The 19,855-nt window shown below is 35.0% G+C and overlaps 2 protein-coding genes and 2 long non-coding RNA genes across 9 annotated transcripts; 1 reads left to right on the plus strand and 3 right to left on the minus strand.

Annotated features, from left to right (window-relative positions):
- Window positions 12,449-14,645, minus strand: LOC104770808 (serine/threonine-protein kinase HT1-like). Of its 6 annotated transcripts, none has more exons than XR_764637.2 (8): window positions 14,014-14,645; window positions 13,815-13,877; window positions 13,699-13,717; window positions 13,537-13,603; window positions 13,275-13,406; window positions 13,110-13,138; window positions 12,864-12,996; window positions 12,449-12,795 (listed from the first exon to the last, which is right to left on the minus strand). XR_764637.2 is itself a non-coding variant. In XM_019241663.1 (8 exons), exons 1-8 carry the CDS (start codon window positions 14,032-14,034, stop codon window positions 12,661-12,663), a joined length of 597 nt encoding a protein of 198 aa, XP_019097208.1. In that variant the 5' UTR covers window positions 14,035-14,644; the 3' UTR covers window positions 12,449-12,660. The 6 variants fall into 6 exon arrangements, 3 of the variants coding, with proteins under 3 accessions (XP_019097208.1, XP_010493564.1, XP_010493565.1); XM_019241663.1 differs by having other exon boundaries at window positions 12,864-12,999; window positions 13,275-13,401; window positions 14,014-14,644; XM_010495262.2 differs by having other exon boundaries at window positions 13,275-13,401; window positions 14,014-14,643.
- Window positions 15,116-15,846, minus strand: LOC104770810. The gene is made up of 3 exons (XR_764638.2): window positions 15,759-15,846; window positions 15,433-15,505; window positions 15,116-15,337 (listed from the first exon to the last, which is right to left on the minus strand). It is a non-coding gene; the product is annotated as an uncharacterized LOC104770810 (long non-coding RNA).
- On the minus strand, window positions 16,059-16,628 carry LOC104770811. The gene is made up of 3 exons (XR_764639.2): window positions 16,541-16,628; window positions 16,215-16,287; window positions 16,059-16,119 (listed from the first exon to the last, which is right to left on the minus strand). It is a non-coding gene; the product is annotated as an uncharacterized LOC104770811 (long non-coding RNA).
- LOC104770812 (GDSL esterase/lipase At4g10955-like) lies at window positions 17,335-19,646 on the plus strand. Its single transcript, XM_010495264.1, has 4 exons — window positions 17,335-17,486; window positions 17,654-17,764; window positions 17,982-18,624; window positions 19,164-19,646. The coding sequence occupies exons 2-4, from the start codon at window positions 17,661-17,663 to the stop codon at window positions 19,518-19,520; spliced, it is 1,104 nt and encodes a 367-aa protein (XP_010493566.1). The 5' UTR covers window positions 17,335-17,486; window positions 17,654-17,660; the 3' UTR covers window positions 19,521-19,646.

Below are 19,855 nucleotides of genomic sequence, written 5' to 3' on the forward strand. Positions count from 1 at the left end.
TTCTATCCTAAACAGGATACTACTCTCCCCAAGCCAACTACCCCGGCAAACAAAGAAAGCTAGCAAGCCACAAAGCTAGCAATAACATCAAAGCAACGCAACAAAAGCTTAGCGGAAGCAATCAAACAACACACACGCACAAGAGGTTAGATCACTTCGACTTAGCTCGAACGATCTACACCTGCTACTCCATGAGAAAGACGGCCTAAGGGAACAAGGAACTACTTGAACACCTTAGACTCTTACCTCCTTCACGACTTGCTAAGACGTCTAAACAAATACAAGGATACTTGAAATCCACCAATCTCTTAGACAACACACAACATGTAAAGACGACTAGACATAAACAAGGGACGCTTGAATACTCTAGACTCTTTACACCTAGGGCCCTTTGATAATCTGTTCCGTTCCAACACCTCCCCATGCTGAGACCACAAAGGTCACCAACATGCACCCACAAATAAGCTACATCGTCATGTAGCGGTCACGCTAGTAGCTAGCTAGCCGTGACAGTGTCCCGCGTGAGTGGTCGTCGGGAACTCACGCGTGACAACCGCAATTGGAATAGAAGATCGACACATACACTAGCCAAGGCTCAGGAAACACATTCAAGAGACCTTGCTAAACACTTACCACCACTCAAGCAAGAAAATCGAGCATCACAGGCAAGAAACTTCAAGCAAGAGTACACGCCATAAATCAACAAGTAGCGAGAATGATAATTCAAGTACTTATGATTAAACTCACATGCATGCAACCAATTCATTCAACTTAAGCAAATCATGCAACAAGTTTATTTATGCATGCGACCAATTTGATTTAAACATTTAAATCCTCAAGTCCAATTTATGCATGCAAGGCCATTTGATTTAATTCTTTAAATCCTTAGGCTCACTTAAGCATGCCCTAACCTCACTCAATATTATGCAATAAAATGCAAAATACTTCACCCAATTAATCATGCAAAGAACCGATTTTAAGCAAGAATTACTACTCGCAAATCCACTTGGTTCGATCATGCATGCAACCCTTTATCCAAATTTTAAATGATCCGCTCATACTCCAAATGCACCCAAGTTCTCCTTTAACTAGTTATTGAGTGAGTCTAAATTATCTAGCATGCAACTAACTCATTTTCGCATGGTGATTCAAACATGAATGCTACCATCTTTGCATGCACCAAAAACTCAAACCAAAACGACATGCATCTACTCTACATGCCTTACCACAGACTCACCTTTACGCGTCGATGATGATTACCCGGACTTCACTGCACCACCCGATCAGACAATCCTTGCGTCAACAGCTTCCCGCTTCTTGACCGTTCTCGTACCACCACCAACTCTTCTTCGATCTCTCTCTCGATCACTCTTGATCTTTCTTTCGACAACTCTCTTGATTTCTCTCTTAACTTTCTCTCTTGTTTCTCTCGATTTTTAGGTGAGAAAGAGAGCTTAAGGACTTAAGAAAATTTGGGAAATGAGAGAAAATGAGAGAATGAGATCCCACACCCTCTATTTATAAGCTCAAACTCTCCTCTCTTCCCTTAGTGCTTCTTGACAAGTGGCTCTCTCCCTCCTTGCATGTGAGGCGTGAATCTCACCCCCAATAGCTGCTCGCCATCAATCTTTGTATTAGTGCATGTAAGGCTCTCTATTAGTGCATGTTGATTAACACTTAATTGTGTTTAATCTTTGGCCAATAGAATTCAGCCATCTTCCCTTAATCCTCTTGATTAAGTTAATCCTCCACTATCTCCCTTAATCTCCTTGAATTTTTAATTCTTCCCACTAACTCCACCTTGATTAATTTAATCTCCCACTTTCCTCAATTCTCATTGGTCGAGCTTTTGAGGAAACACTAATTTTCCCAAAATATTCGATCCTTTATCCGACACCTTCGACGTTCCCTCCGGCAATTCTCGTCTCACTCGGACCACTTCCTCGATTTTTCTAGGCTTACATCGTCAACCCACTTATCCCCTTGATTCCTCTAGAGCAGCTCGTTGAGAGTAACAATCTTAAATGTGTGTCTTGACTCACCACGGATTTCTTCAAAGCCAGCATTGCCAAAATCCTAGACCTTGATGAGGTCGACTAGGTGTGAGATCGCGAGGTTGGCTACTGGATAAACTCAGCTAGGCGTATATTGTTCGGAGGAGGAGAAAATTGGTCGTCGTCTTCTTCATGAGAGCATCTTCATTAATTAGATAGATAAAATATGATGTTCTTGGTGATATTACGTGTATATATCTACATGAAGCTGGACAAAGAGAGGGAATGAATTTATGGTAAAAAACAAAACCATACAAAATGAATATGATTCCGTATTATGTAATACCCGTACTACACCTAAAAATATACGGGAAAGATGCGAACAAGACTATTCGACCAGCGAGGGAAATAAACCAAAGGAGAGGAAGATTGGTTAAAAACCAAAGGAACAACGACGACTAAAGCTCAGTAGAAGGGATCCAGAGCACTTGTCTTGAGAGATTATTACTCAGAAAAATAATTCAAAGACGAAAGACAAAAGACGCAGTAAGATAGCTGAACGACCTAACCGAGAAGAAATCGTTAAAGAAGAGAATTTCTAAGAAAGACTAGAGTTATTCAGTAGCCAAGAGGACTGACATCAAAAAGCTCTGAAAAGATTATTTATGGATCAACGTTAAGATTCAATAGGAACCGATAGCCGTTTAGCAAGAGACGCTATTTTCGTTAATTAGTCCAGCAACTAAGAATCAGTTGGGAAGGTAGAAAATGAAGCATTCAGTGGGCTAAGGAATATTATTAAATCAGATAAGACGCTTGAAAGTTTTTAGCCAAAAAGAATTAGTCTGTTTCCAGAGTTTTAAGAGAATTGACCCAAAAGCTACTCATAAGAGCGTTAAGGAGCATAATTGAAATTTTGTGCAAAGACAAGCATGAAATAAATTAAGAAGACCTTGAGGAATTTAGGGATGCTATAACAAGAAGTAAAAACCAAGTTGAAACTCAGAATAATTTTTTTTGAAAATCAAGTCGTCATAGACTCTTTAAGCTGAAATCATTGAAAGTAAAAGTGACGGTTAATTTTATTTGAGCTTGAAGATTTTACGGAGGCTAAAGTAAATAGGGGATTTTATCTTGAAAAATTATATTTTTCATGGAAGAATTATTTTTGGGGCAATGGCACATAAAACTGGTCTACGAGATATTTTCCGGCAAAAAACGGTTAACTGTTTGTGAGAGTTAGACTTAGAATCAGTTAGGAGAGTTTTGATTGATCAAGAAGAGACCAAGTGGCTCATTCTCAGCCAAGAGAACATGATAAGGACGTTGGTGAGCTGTAATGCCATGTGTAGGCATGAAAAGTGGATAAGCATGGCTGTTTTAGAATGACAAGTTGTGGTTGGTGGAGAACTGAGCGTGAGACACTTGTTTAGGTGACTAATCAGCTCAGCACCGACCTTAGAGGACTATAAATATCCAGCCTTCGTTCATTGGCTTTAGTAAACCAAAAATCAACCTTAAACCTTAGTTAAAAGTCCTAGTTTGTTCTTGGAGATAGCGGAAGTCTCCGAGCAGCTCAAGCAGGTTTCCTAGGAGTTAGCAAATTGTTAAGTAAGTAGCTTAGTCTTAGTTCAGTTTCCTTTTTAGCTTTTTCTTTTTAGATCCCAGCTTAAGTGGATCTTATTGATTCGAAATCCAGAGCTTTCGAGTTTCCGTGGATCTAGCTAGTCGGAGACATGAAACCAAGCCAAGTTCCACGCTTCCAGCCAAACCTTGTGAGTACCGAACACATGTGAAGTAACACATGTTTCGGTTTTATTTCTTTATTTGTGTGTGAGGTTAAGTTTCGTAGTTGATTGATTTGTTTGGTTGTTGTGTTTATTATCGTAAGTTCTTATTGTAATTGTTGCATGTTAGGTTTATGTTCTATTTTTTTATAGCTCATGATCATTGTTGTGTGGTTTGTTTGATGTGATTATTATATTGTGATTTGTTTTTTGTGAGTAGTATAGATGTTAGTATAATTGGTTATGCTATCATTATAGCCGTTATGCTGCTCGTTTATTTGTAAGTCAATAATTGGTAGTTTTTGACGAGTTTGAGATGCCTTGTTTAATGTTGTTTATTATTTGTTTGATTGATTGATTGTTAGTTTATGTTGCAAGTATTCTTAGTCATTAAATATACTTGTATTTTGGTTGAGTCATTATTGGTTGTTAAGACTTGATAAGCCGATAACGTGATTGTCCCAATGGCTCGGAGTGATTAGCTACCAACGAGCATTACTTGAGGATGTAGTAAATTTGAAGTAAGGGAATAGGTCCCTTATAAACGGTTTTAGGAAAGGGATGTGATCCTTCTAGCCTTTGTGGCTAAGGGTCGGGGAAGCATTGCCTGGTGGGAAATCCGTATCGCAGAAGATCAAAGACCTTAAGGTGAAATTTATTAGTATCGTACAAGTTGTAGTGTGAGCATGGATGTGATCTTTATACACGGTGTTAGGAAAGGTAAGATCCACGTGTACATACTAATAAACTTCACCTTAAGGTCTTTGATCTTCTGCTATATGGATTTCCCACCAGAAAATGCTTCCTTGACCCTTAGCCACATAGGCTAGGAACCTATTCCTTTATGACAAATCTACAACTTCTTCAAATAGTGCTTGTTGGTAGCTAACTACTCCGAGCCATTGGAACAATTACGTTATCGCCTTACCAAGTCTTAACCAGACTAATGACTCAACCAAAATACAAGTTCATCTAATGACTAAGAATACTTGCAACATAAACTAACAATCAATCAATCAAACAAATTATCAAACAAGGCTTCTCAATCACGTCAATAACTACCAATTATTTACTTGCAAATAAACGGGCAGCATAACGGCTATAAAGATAGCATAACCAATTATACTAACATCTATACTACTCACAACAAATAAATCACACAATAATAATCACATCAAACAAAGCACACAACAATGATCATGAGCTATAACAAAATAGAACATGAACCTAACATGCAACGATTACCACAAGAAATTACGATAATAAACACAACAACCAAACAAATCAGTCAACTATGAAACTTAACCTCACACGCAAATAAAGAAATAAAACCTAGACATGTGCTACTTCACATGTGTTCGGTACTCACAAGGTTTGGCTGGAATTCGGCTTGGTTTCACGTCTCCGACTAGCTAGATCCACGCGAACTCGAAAGCTCTGGATTTCGCATCATCAAGATCCGTTTAGGCTGGGATCTAAAAAGAAAAAGCTAGAAGGAAAACTGAACTAAGACTAAGCTACTTACCTACCAACTTGCTAACTTCCTCAAAAATTTCCTTGAGCTGCTCGGAGACTTTCGATATCTCCGATAACAAACTAAAACTTTAACTAAGGTTTAAGGTTGATTTTTGGATTACTAAAGATAAAGAATGAAGGCTGGGTATTTATAGTCCTCTAAGGTCGGTGCTACAGCTTATTAGTCACCTAAACAAGTGTCTCACGTTCAGTTCTCCACCAATCACAACTTGCCATTCTAACTCAGCCATGCTTATCCACTTTTTATGCCTACACATGGCATTACAGCTCACCAACGTCCTTATCCTGTTCTCTTGGATAAGAATAAGCCACTTGGTCTCCTCTTGACCGATCAAAGCTCTTCTAATTGATTCTAAGTCTAACTCTCACAAACCGTTAACTGTTTCTCACCAAAAATATCTCGTTTAGACCAATTTTATGTGCCATTGTCCCAAAAATAATTCTTCTATGAAAAATCTGATTTTTCAAGATAAAATTCTCTATCTTATCTTCTTTTAGCCTCCCTAAAATCTTCAAGCTCAAATAAAATTAACCGTATCACTTTTCCTTACGGTGATCGGTTAAAGAGTCTCTCGCGACTTGATTTTCTATAAGAGAATTATTCTGAGCTTTAACTTGGTTTTTAATTCTTGTTACAGCATCCTCAACTTTTTCAAGGTCCTCTTAATTTATTTCATGCTTGTTCTTAGTACAAAATTCCAATTCTGCTCCTTAGCACTCTTTTGAGTAGCTTCTGGGTCAATTCTTTCAAAACTCTGGAAACTGACTCAATTTTTTTTGGCTAAAACCTTTCAAGCTTCTTATCTGATTTAATCATATGCCTTAGCCTACTGAATGCTTCATTTTCTACCTTCCCAACTGATTCTTAGTTGCTGGACTAATTACCAAAAATAGCATCTCTCGCTAAATAGCTATCGGCTCCTATTGAACTTTAGCGTCGATCCTTAAATAATATTTGCTGAGCTTTTTGTTGTCAGTCCTCTTGGCCACTGACTGACTCTAGTCTTTCTTGGAAATTCTCTTTTACAATGATTTCTTCTCGGCTAGGTCGTTCGGCTATCTTATTGCATCTTTTGTCTTCGGATTATTTTTCTGAGTAATAATATCCTGAGACAAGTTTTCTGGATCCCTTCTACTGAGCTTTAGTCATCGTTATTCCTTTGGTTTTTAACCAATCTTCCTCTCCTTCGGTTTATTTCCCTCGCTGGTCGAATAGTCTTGTTTGCGTCCTTCCCATATATTTTTAGGTATAATTTAACAACACTAATTAAAAAATGAATATGTAGTATCATACTTTAACATATTCGTCACATAATGGTCGTAATCACCTGGAACAAACCAAATGTAACTAGCCATGTGAGCTACAAGCTGCAACAAGAAACGACAAGAGACTGATTTTAATCTTTTTCAAAAAATGAGTCAATAATTTCATTATAAATGGTATCTAACCTCTTAACTAACTTGTTTCCTATTTCGCATGATCATTCTATGTCTATACATTTGGTGAGATATTGCCCGAAACTGGCAATTTCCATCTCGTACGATCTTCCCCTCATACCTCTGTTGTTGTGATACCTGCAAATATAATCAAATTTAAGATAATCTCTGAAAATAACCTTGTCAAGGATTGATACGAATAGGTTAAGAATTAAAGCAAGCTGATTGTACACAACATATCTTTGAATAGGGGTGTTAAAATGGATAGAAACCCATGAGTTTATTCTGTTTGTCTATTATTATAATGGAGATGGTTATGTTTTTAAATTCATATAAATAAATAAGTTTTGATGGGTTCGTCAATGGGTTCGTCAATGGGTTCGTGAGTTTATCAGGGTAAACTCATTAGGGTTATGGTTATCCCTAATTAGTGTAAAATAACTAATATGTAAAATAATATATATCTAATCTAATATATATGTATATACTAATATGTAAAATGAAAACTATGAAGTTAAAGAATCGGAACACCATGTGTTCTCTTGGATGTATTCACCAGATTGTAGGCGATAGAGGATTTATTGACATGGGAATTTCCTCCACGGCGTCTGTTGCTGAGCCAGTTGGTTCCTACAGACGACGTCGACATCGTTTGGCTGTTCTTAACCAAATCGTAGATAAACTGGACAAATTACGAGGAAGAGAGCAAGTAGCAACAGCTGATGTAGCTTTGTGGAGGAGCAAGGGTCTTAAATTCAAGGAGAAGTTCTCAACAAACGATACATGGAATCAAATTCGGAATCAAAGAATTGTATAAAGGAGTACCGTTTTCAAACGCCACTCCAAAATACTCATTTATGGTTTGGTTAGCAACGTTGGATCGTTTGGCCACGGGGGACATAATGCTCTCATGGAATGCGGGAATAGACTCTTCTTGTGCTCTCTGTAATGACCCAATGGAAACCAGAAATCATTTGTTTTTTGACTGCAACATCTCCAGTTATGGAAGAAGCTGGTTGGGGGACTATAGCAGACTTCCTACACGACAAAATTTAGTGATCTTCTCACTCTTCTCACTAGCCCAACTCTATCCAATACGCTTTGATTCATTCTGAAATATGCTTTCTAGGCTGCAATCCGTACTCTCTGGCAAGAACGCAACCGACGACGACATGGTGAGCTTGCAACCCCTCCAGCTAAACTCATCAAAGACATCGATGGAACTGTGCGAAGCAAGTTACTCCTGCTGCAGCTACATGGCTCAAAGCACCCTGACGGTTTGTGTCTGTGGTTTTGGTTCATGCTCTTAAGCGACAACTGCTCTGTTTTCCAATACCTCTGTTTTTTTCTGATTTTTTTTTTCAAATGTCTAAGAGGAGGATGCATTTAATGTAAACAGGTTTTTCTTGCGTTGAATAAATTTTACAATCATTAAAAAAAAAAAAAAAAATCGAACTGGATCATCTAAACAAGATTCATGTATTTTAAATTTTAAATTAATAATAGATTTTATTTTTAAATTAAGAATGGCTTATTATTTTGGTTTTATGGATTTTTTGGCTTTAGAATTATTGGATGCTTTTTCTATTTTAATATAATAAATAATTCAGGTTGAACCCGTCCATGAAATTTTGAACCCATGTGGATATGAGTCGCGTCGGATCGGATTACCCATTTTCATACTCCTATTTTTGAATACGTTGTTGGTTCACCTCATTTTTCTTTTGTTCTTTTGTTTTTTAAAATTTAAGATATAGTTTTAAAAGTATAAGGTTTAATGTTTAGTTTTGGAGGTTTAAAGTTTAGGTTAAACTAGGTAATAAACCGTGCGGTTGCACGGAGTGAAATATTTGTTTGAGTTATTACATTTGTAAATATATTTATTTAGTCTAAAATTTAAACTTATATTGGTTTAAATTCATCAAGTTTATGAAAGTTTAAAATAGTAATCGTTTCACCATAAATTTTAGATTGACATGATGGCGGATCTAGATAGAATGTGAACCGAATTAGTGATTGTTAGATTTTTATCAAAATGTTGAACTATCAAATCAGATAAAAATCGCAAAAAACTAAAATTACATGAACCGGATCATTTAAATAAAATTGTTAACCCGGTCAAACCCGTCCGCTAAGCCATCCCGCAACAAGTTTAAATATTTTGAGCCGCAAAATGTCTTTACATCCGTGTCGCTTGAATTTGTGAGATTCACATGAATTACATATGCATTTCAATAAAGAGAATTTGTTAAAAATGGCCCTTTTGATATACCTCTTTTCAAAAATACCCTCTTTTCTGGCCATTTTAATTTTTGTCCTCTTTTAATTTTTAATGACCATTTTACCCTTAGATGAAAATTATTTTATTCAATAAAAAGAAAAACAAAATTTTCCCGCCAAAAAATTTCCGACATATTTTCCCGCCAAAAATTTTCCGGCCAAAAATTTTTTTGACAAAAAAATTCGACAAAAAAATTTTCCCGCCAAAAACAATTTACAAGGTTTTTAAAAGGTTTTATAAGGTTTCTACCTTATAAAAGCCTTATAAACACCTTGTAAAGGCTTTTACAAGATTTTTTAAAGAGTTTTAAAAGGTTTTTTAAACAACTTGTAAACGCTTTTACAAGATTTTTAAAAATTTTAAAAGGTTTTAAAAGGTTTTTAAAAGGTTTTCAAATGGTTTTTAAAAGGTTTTTAAACATCTTGTAAACGCTTTTACAATGTTTTTAAAAACTTTGTAAAAGTTTTTATAAGATTTTTAAAAGGATTTTAAAAGGTTTTTAAACATCTTGTAAACGCTTTTAAAAACTTTTTAAAAGCGTTTACAAGATGTTTAAAAACCTTTTAAAAGCATTTACAAGCTTTTTAAAAATATTTACAAGGTTTTTAAAAGCGTTTACGATGTTTTTAAAATGTATAAATTTCAATATTTTTGGCGGGAAAATTTTCGATTTTGGCGGGAAAAAAAAAATTTTGGCGGGAAATTTTTTTGGCGGGAAAATATTTTTGATTTTGATGACTGTACATTCTTGCTGTCACTCAAAAAAGAGTAATTTGGTCATTTTGTATATAAAGAGGGGTAGTTTTAAAAAGGGTGAGTTACTAGAATAATGCATAAAAGCTTCCTTATTACAAAAGTAACATACAATTGTTTGTAATTACTAGACTAACACATTGTACCTATACTACCCCTGAAACTAGTGTTGGGAAAAAACGTAATTACGGCTAATGCCATTAGAAAAAAAAAACATTGGAAGTTGGGACTAAGTCTACCGATCCTTTGATGGTAGATTTATACACGTGGACTGATTAAAGGTGTACGTCAGATATTTTTGGTACACTTAGTTGTAGTGCTGGTACACTTTGCCGTCGACGTAGATGGTACACTTAGTTGTAGTGTTGGTACACTTATCGGTGGACGTATATGTGTATCAAAAACTAAGTGTACCAAAAATATCTGACGTACACCTTCAACAGTCAATATGACCCAAAAGATATTTATGGTAGACTAATGGCCTGTTGCGACAGATTTATGCGACAGCCTTCTCTCGTTTCAGATATTTTTGGTATACTTGTTTGTTTTTTTGAAATAGTTTTCGGAGTGTGATGGTAGGTTTCTTGTCCGTGGTAGATTTAGTAAGCATTTTTGACAGCTGTAAAGTCTTACCAGAATAACACGAATTTGTTTGAGCTGTCAAAGACAGTCTAGCGTTGCGATAGACTTATTGGAGGTAGATCTAAACACGTTTGCTGTTCTTCCGATCTATGGTGTTCATGTAATAACGTTTGTAGCAGATTCATCAATCGTATTCTGTTTGTCGGCCGGAGCAAACGTCTTTTTCCTACTCTGTTTCGTTAATCTTTCCTCTGGGTTCATCCATGGAAGAGCTAGATATCTGTTCGAAAATCTATATAACTCACTTTTTATAGGTTTTTAATTTAGAAATCAGATGTTGAGATGAAAATCTATAATAGTTGAGTAAAAAACCCACAAGTGAAACCAAAAAAATAGACATAAGTCGTGAAAAAATAAAGTGAGGCAGGGAAAATTAGGGTTTTCAGTCGTATGTTAGAGGTAGAAGACGAGGATATTCTGGTAATTTCGGGTTCATTAAACCTAAAATCGAACGTGTACGTACATATAAACGTGTACGTACATATGAACGCATACGTACATAATGTTCTTGAGATTAGAGTACGTACATAACGTTCTTTTGCTTAGTGTAGGTCCATAAATCCGTTTTAATGAACAATATTATTGTAATTTTGTAGTCATCTTCAACATATCTTCTTCTATAACCCTAGCTAATATTGTCGTTGTTGTTCACCGGAAATGGAACAAGTAAGAGATGTTACTAGAAAAAGTAAGAGATGTTACTAGAACAACCTATGTAATTCGTAATTGTTTATTTATCATATTTTCGAGAGGTAATGAACAATAACCATACAAAATTACATTTTAACTATAGAGGGTAATATTTAGATAACATAAATATATAATACTCAGTTCAACTAGGTACAACTAAATATATATTTAGATTTGCATTTATATTTAAAATATGAAAATGATAATTAAGGTTTATACGAATTTCTTTACATATTGAACTATTAAAGAACTATGTTTAATCAACAATACAAGAATTAATCACTTTCTAATACATACTATCGTTTTCACATAAAACACTCTTTATAGTATAAGGAAGACTTAGTAAGTGATCATCTCAAATGAAGCAAAAGAGGTGAAACCCAAGTTTTTATGAACATTGTGTTATGAAAGCCTTGTATATGCTAATTAATACTGATAAATTTTGTGGCCAACTGCTAATTAATAATTTATATTATAGTCCAAATGGAAATACGAAAAAATGCAAAAGTTCAACTATGAATATGAGAGTACAACTGGACAAATATGTATAATTATGTGTATACCAAATAATTTTTTACTAATATTCTGTTGTCTTTGGTTCATTTTACCACACATGTGATGATTTTAAATGAATATCCGCCGCCAAAAAATCTATTTTTTTTGTTTTCACATGATCCATATTTAAACTTATTTTAATAGCTCTAGTACAGTTGCACCAAGTAGTTCAACTCAAATTTTCTCAGTTGTACCTAAGTGATCTAGTTGTACATTTACCCTAAAATTCTACTCCCTCTGTATCAGAATACTTGATGTTCTAGAATTTTTTCTTGTATCACAAAGGATGATTTTCTGTATACTTTTATCAATTAATATTAAGAAATTATAAATTTCAAAAATCATTAAATGAGAATTTAAAAATTTGATAAAATACTATTAGTTAATAATTATAAAAATATGTTATTATAAATGAAGAATACATTTATTGCTAAACATGTAAAAATTACATTCATGTAAAAATTCTAGAACATCAAGTATTATGATACAGAGGGAGTATTAATTACAACCACCAAAGCGGTGTCTCATTTACCAATAGCAAGCGAAATGAATACCGTGTAACGAGAGCTCGTGTGTGTCCAGTAATGAACCTTTCTTCAGCTATTCAAAAGGAAGGCGACGAGGTTTACGAAATCGAGGATTCCGAAACCACAAAAGACGAAGGCATCCTTACGATATTCAGTGTACATAGTTTTGTTTTCTTTATTTTTTTTTAATATATAAAGCTTTTTAATATATATTTATGAAAAATATTAAGGGGTACACAAACTCTGTATACTAAGAAATATAAATTATTAAATCTGCAAAAGGATATAACCATATTTATTCTCATAAAGAGTACATACCATGTTAATTCACAATATGGTAAAAAAAGAGGGGTACAATGCTTTTCAAGCCAACGAATTTCTTGGACACCTAGTCGAGCTTCGAATGTCCTCGGTTAATGATACCATTGGCGTGTAAGCAGTCCAAGGCGCGGGAAATGTCAAGGGCAAAGGACAAAAGCAAGAGGGAGACGGAGCACCTGAGGACGGATGGTGGCAAGATATTTACGGAGGGACAACCTTGGGAGCAGCTCAGTCACTATCACCATGAGAGGGTCTTTGCAGGCTCCAATAAACTGCCAGAAATTCCCATTTCTTTTTGCGTTTAGAAAGAAAGAAAGAAATAGAAGAAACAGAGAGAGACCTTGACAAGATTAGGGTGTTGAACTCGGGACATCATATTGACTTCGCGGATGAAATGGCTCTCGAGGGAAGATTTCTCATCAGGTTTGGTGCCGCGGTGGACAACTTTGATAGCAACAATCTCGCTACCATACCTACTGGTTGGGAAAATTTATTAAAATTAATTAAATTGGAAGCAACTGAAGCAACTGAAGAAGAAGAAGAAGAAGATGATCGAGACACTACTTTGAAGCTCAAATTCATTTACCATAATTCTGTGACTACGAAAATAGCTCTCTGCGTGTGATGGCAAAGAAAGACCGTGCATGTGACACAAAGCAATAAACAGGAAAGATTGCATAATGTTCTTGAAGAGATAATTCAAAGATATGAGGAAAACGAGGAAACAAGATCAGCCCAGTGAAATTAAAACCTGTGAGAGTTGTGAGGGTGTTCGCTCTCCTTCAAATTCTTCCTTAGCAATAAGGGCCCAGCTGCCTTCACCATGTCGCTTCACAGCAGCAATGATCTCCTCATCCTCCTCAGATGACCATTTTTTTCTTCTCTTCCGAGGAGCCATACAAGCAAAAGAAAAACAGAACACAAATTATGAATGAAATTTATTTGTCTAAAAAAGCATACACAAGGCACAGTATCATCATAACTCAAAAACCAGCTCGAATTTTGGTTTTTACTGAAGCTTCTTAATCCCAGGGAAAGAGGGAAGGATCGAGATGAGAGCATCATTGTATCCTACAGGCTCTGTTCCATATGAGTAAACGAGAAAATAAAAAATCATTACACGAAGAAGACTTGGAATTGGCCACCGAGTTGTTCAATGTAGCACAGAATTTGACCTTCTTTCACTTGGTCTTTCTGTCAGATTAAACAAAAGCAAACAAGAGAGTAGTAATCAGTGTTTTTTTTACCCCATAAAATCAAAACACTCTCTTTTGTTCAAGAAGATTGGTACCTCTTTACATGACGAAGGCATGCGTTTACCCTTTATAGTTTTGGATCTCCTGTAGAACGCTACCTGCGCATTACCACACCATTTAGATTGGGGACAACTTTCTGATTGAAACTCACATCTCCTTTTTTCATTTTTAACGGAGAAATAGCTTCCAATGAAAGCTCTGATATATTGCGTTTATGTTGTGTGGGTCTCTTACTTTTGGAGATTGGAGAATCATCAAACCCTGATCAGCAGCTGAGGACGCTGGTCTTGTGATAGCCAATGAAGTAGAAGGAGTTGATCCATTCGTAATGGGTTTGCCTCAAATTCACGTCTTGAGCAGAGAGATAGAGAGATTCAAAGAGTCTTTCCTCACAGATCAAGATTCAAAAAAATCAAAGAGCTGATGAAGAAGAAGAAGAAGAAGAAGAAGAAAGAAGAGAAATGAAAAATAGAAACAATTGAGAGAATAACAAATAGAAGCTTTTTTTTTTTGTTCTCAGTGATTTTGCCGGTGGATCTAAACCAAAAAAATAAAAATAAAAATAAGAGCAACTTTAGAAGAAAACGATCAACCATAAGAAAACAGTAACAATCAACCATAAGAAAACGAAATTCACGCCAAATAAAAACTAGATCTACAAATTTGTTCTTTAGAGAGAAAGTGAACATTGAGCTCAGAGAATAATTGTCTAGCTCTGATAAATTTCTTTCTTTTGCCATGATTTTAGTCGAAAAAGATGAATCAAATTAGAAGGAATCAATCTCGTATTCTTTTGCCAACCCAAATTTAAAAGAATCCAAAAAAAATTAGGAATGGATCCTTCAAGATTTTTGTGTTTTTTATTCTTAAAAATCAAAGACAGTTTTAAATGTAAATGGCATAAACCGTAATAAAATACACAACTCTGGCTTAGAAGTAATTTGCAAACTTTTATGTGTTATTTTAGTAAATCAACAATCTCAACGTGTTAGTATAGTAATAAACCTACTTTTATGTAATATTCTAAGTAATTTCTCTTTTAAAATGGTCAACATAGAAGGGTATTTTAAAAAAAGGTATGGAAAAAGGGGCATTTTTGAGAATGTCGATTTAATGAATATTAATAAATTTATGTGATAAAGTATTTAAGAATAACACATTTGTTTTTTCCTCCTCACTGTCATCTTCAGGAACCTCAATACCTGCTTTTTCCATCTCTAGCTTCTGCCTTCGTAAATCATCTTTTTTCTTCTTTAGCTTCTGCTTTAATGAAATCCTTTTTTTCCTTCTCTAGCTTTCGCTTCAGCAGATCGACAGTGGTCAAAGCAGACTTGTATGGGTCCAACCTATCTCTCCTCGCCTTCTTTAGGTTGGAGTTTGTTATTTTCTTCGCTCTAGCTTTTTGACCCTTGCTAAGACCTGGAAACCATTTCCTTTCTGTCTCATCTGCTAAGTAGAATCTTGCAGGGATGAACTCTATCAGCTTATCAAAAAATCTAGTATATTCATGAGTCTTGAAATCCGTTTCACAATCAAGATTCTCCTTTTTCTTTGCCATCTATAACAATTGCCAAGATCAATCACAATCAGATTTTTTTTTTTTAAATGCCCTTTAAGAAAAATGACAACAGTTGGGTGGGGATCAAAACTTACATCAGTCCCACGAGTATTAGTCATTGCTCTCCACAGAGGAGATTAGCCAAAAAGTCGTAAACCTCAAGACAAACTGCAGCAATAACACAGTAGATATTAATCATTGCGAGTGAACACAAACAACATAATAAGTCTATTCCTGATTCTGAATCGTAGAAACAAATACAAGTTCAAGTTTCAATAAGCATATCAATTTAAGGATTCATCATAACCTTAGTCTTGAACAATTCTGACTCCAGAAGAAGTAGATAACTTAATAAAGAATAAGAACAAACCCATATGTAAAGGATAAGAATTTACGGAAGAAAACAGAAGAGAAAACTCACCGGTAGCGACGATGGCGAATCAACGGCGTTGAGAGAGAAGCAGAGAAATAGAGACGGAGAGAGGTTTGGTGAAAGAGCAGTGGTTAGGGGTTTGAATGGCTTTGTTATTTCCCAATTTCGTTAAGGGTATTTATATAAATGCCCCCAACGTTTCGGTTTAATGGGATTCGATTGAAATAAATAAAATGAAATATTTAAGAATAACACATTTGGCTTTTTTTTCAAAAACATAATGGAATATAGTTTTTTTTATTGTCTAGATTTATTATTGATTGCAAATTATGAGAACAATTACATATNTAGTATATTCATGAGTCTTGAAATCCGTTTCACAATCAAGATTCTCCTTTTTCTTTGCCATCTATAACAATTGCCAAGATCAATCACAATCAGATTTTTTTTTTTTAAATGCCCTTTAAGAAAAATGACAACAGTTGGGTGGGGATCAAAACTTACATCAGTCCCACGAGTATTAGTCATTGCTCTCCACAGAGGAGATTAGCCAAAAAGTCGTAAACCTCAAGACAAACTGCAGCAATAACACAGTAGATATTAATCATTGCGAGTGAACACAAACAACATAATAAGTCTATTCCTGATTCTGAATCGTAGAAACAAATACAAGTTCAAGTTTCAATAAGCATATCAATTTAAGGATTCATCATAACCTTAGTCTTGAACAATTCTGACTCCAGAAGAAGTAGATAACTTAATAAAGAATAAGAACAAACCCATATGTAAAGGATAAGAATTTACGGAAGAAAACAGAAGAGAAAACTCACCGGTAGCGACGATGGCGAATCAACGGCGTTGAGAGAGAAGCAGAGAAATAGAGACGGAGAGAGGTTTGGTGAAAGAGCAGTGGTTAGGGGTTTGAATGGCTTTGTTATTTCCCAATTTCGTTAAGGGTATTTATATAAATGCCCCCAACGTTTCGGTTTAATGGGATTCGATTGAAATAAATAAAATGAAATATTTAAGAATAACACATTTGGCTTTTTTTTCAAAAACATAATGGAATATAGTTTTTTTTATTGTCTAGATTTATTATTGATTGCAAATTATGAGAACAATTACATATGATTCTACCATGGGCAAATTCCTTCCGACTCTATTAGATTCACAGCAAACGGCAATAATTGCGCATCACTGGAGATTGTTTGTAAATTTGCCTCTATTAATCTGCATAATTAATAAATCGCATTATCCGAGACTCGAACTCAGACTTCCTGGTATAGAAGCATTAATGAATCCTAGACCAACCACTGGGTCAAGGAGGCTTCCACTAATGAAATATAGTTATAAATAATAAATTTAAATGAGACTAAATAGCTAAATGTATCTCGAGCTACGGCGACACATCAGCTTTTAATTTTTCAAGAGTGTGTTTCTCTATTAATATACAGGAGATTTTGTATTATTTTAGAAAAATATCTTATAGTTTTAGAAAATAAATATAATAATAATATTTTTAAAGAAAAAAATATCATTTAGCGGTAATTGAGAATATGTAAATAAAGTAATTGTTGATACACTTTTGCACGTTTCAATGTTTAAGAGATGGTCCCATTAATGTCTTCAGATCCTCAAAAAAAAACAATAAATAATACCCACAAATTAGAAGATGGCCATCTCTTCTCTACAAAACCTTTATAATTATAGTACTTCTTTCATCAAATTCATATCTTCTTTATTCTGATAGATCCTTCTGAGAATACAAAAAAACGGGTATTTTTTCTCTCTTAATTGATTTTCCGTTGTCTAATTCCTTTTTAGCATTGCTACACCAATTTTTACCATTATTGTTGGTCCTATTTTTTCTTGCATTCGTCAAAGAAAATGATTGATGATGATCAATTCAAGAACAATTGATAAATCTTCACAATTTGTTTTAGATAAAACATGGAAGAAGAAGAAGACGAGGTTATGGTGAAAGAGGGGCTAATGGCTTCTCAAAGAGAGATCTTCAGCATTTCTGGTCCAATCCATTTAACTTCCATTGATTGGTATTATATTTTCTTTTTCATCTCTTTCATTTCCAACCACATAATCATCTTCCTCAACAAACTCATCATCACTAATCAGCTTTTTTTTTTGCTAATTCAACGGTTTAGCCATAGTCAACTCTATTATAATTCTCTAATTTTTCATTTCTTCTAGAACAAGTTGTATTAAAATATTACATTCAAACCCAAAAAAAAGTCAACGTGTGTATTTTGATAGGAATAATTCTTACCATAGAACCTCGGTGGCATCATGTTTGGTACAAGCAGTGTACACACTGGAACGAGACAGACAACAAAACAGGATTGGTCTAAAGTCACAAGCCAACCACTGGTGGGAGTTTTTCAACTTCACTTTAGCCGAAACCCTAATCGACGACTCAGATGGATCCATATACGGGGCCGTTTTCGAATACAAACACTTCTTCTCTTACAATTACCATAACACCCATCATTCGAAACCACCTCCTCGTCACGTGATCGCGTTCCGTGGCACGATCATGAAACGGCACTCTCGGTCACGTGACCTTAAGCTTGACCTGCGCTGCGTCCGGGACTGCCTCCAAGACAGCACTAGGTTCGTGCATGCGATTCAGGTGATTCAAAGTGCGGTGGCAAAAACTGGTAATGCAGCCGTGTGGCTAGCCGGACATTCTCTTGGAGCAGCTGTGGCGTTGCTTGCCGGGAAGATCATGACTAGGTCTGGTTTCCCTCTTGAGAGTTACTTATTTAATCCTCCGTTCTCGTCGATTCCGATTGAGAAGCTAGTGAAGAGTGAGAAGCTTAAACATGGAGTTCGATTCGCCGGAAGTCTTGTCAAAGCCGGAGTAGCAATCGCCGTCAAGGGTCGCCACCATAACAAGGTAACGTATATTTCTCTTTTTAGTAGTTTCACAAAGATTTTATTTTGTAAAACTATTAACTAAGATTTTTAAACAATATTTTTGGGTCTAGACTAATAAGATTATTAGTTCTACACTCATATTAAAAACTTTTTGGTATAATATCCATCATACATGTCTGCTTTTTTGGTATGATGTTTTTGGTAAAAAATCTGGAAAATATATAATTGACTTTTAGATTTTGTATCTAAAAAAATATAGTATCTAATAGTGGATCTACATAAAAAAAAAATCAATTCAACTAACAATAAGTATTACAGTAGAAATTATATATGATCACATTTTTAATAAATTCAAATTGGTATAACATTTCGAATATAAACATAAAATGAAGCAAAATAAACTTCCAAAGCATCGTGCATAACTATAAATTACTATTAAAAAAAAAATACAAAAACGACACAATTAAAATGAAATGAAAAGAGTAACTGTTTCTTTACTTTATCTTTTGAGGTTCTAATCTCTATCAATAGATAATTAATGATGTGTATTATTTACAGGGTCAAGAAGATGATTCGTTTATGAAGTTAGCATCATGGATACCATATTTGTATGTGAACCCGTCAGATCCAATATGCTCAGAATACATTAGTTACTTCAAGCATAGAAACAAAATGTTTGAGATTGGAGCCGGTAAAATCGAAAGAATTGCTACCAGGAACTCACTTAGGAGTCTGTTGTCAGGCGGAGGAGGAGGTTCGTCTTCGGATTCTTGTTCATCAGAGCCTCTTCATCTTTTACCATCGGCGTATATGACTATAAACACTAGCCACTCGCCTAATTTTAAGAGAGCTCATGGGATTCATCAATGGTGGGATCCGATGTTTAATGGTGAATATGTTTTGCATCAATTTTAATCACTGACTTCTACAAATGCTTTTGTAACCAGAGTCAGAACTATATACATTTATTTTATAGCTTGCATGTTTTTGTCGAATCAAGTATTTTACCACGTCAATAATAGTCTCGATGATGATCACTTTAATCATGCGAGTATGCAACTATTATCATATTTAGATTTCCCTGACTTGCCTTCGTACAGAACAGAGATTTCAGAATCATAACGTTCCCTAACTCAACAAGACTAGGATTCTATATAATAACCAAATCATCATATTCATTACCAAACCCACTGTTTCCAAAAGCTAAGGGTTAGATTAGTTCAAAGACAGTGGCACTTATTTATTGTTAT

This window comes from Camelina sativa, chromosome 20 (assembly GCF_000633955.1).
Source record: "Camelina sativa cultivar DH55 chromosome 20, Cs, whole genome shotgun sequence".
In the NCBI taxonomy this organism is placed as follows: domain Eukaryota; kingdom Viridiplantae; phylum Streptophyta; class Magnoliopsida; order Brassicales; family Brassicaceae; genus Camelina; species Camelina sativa.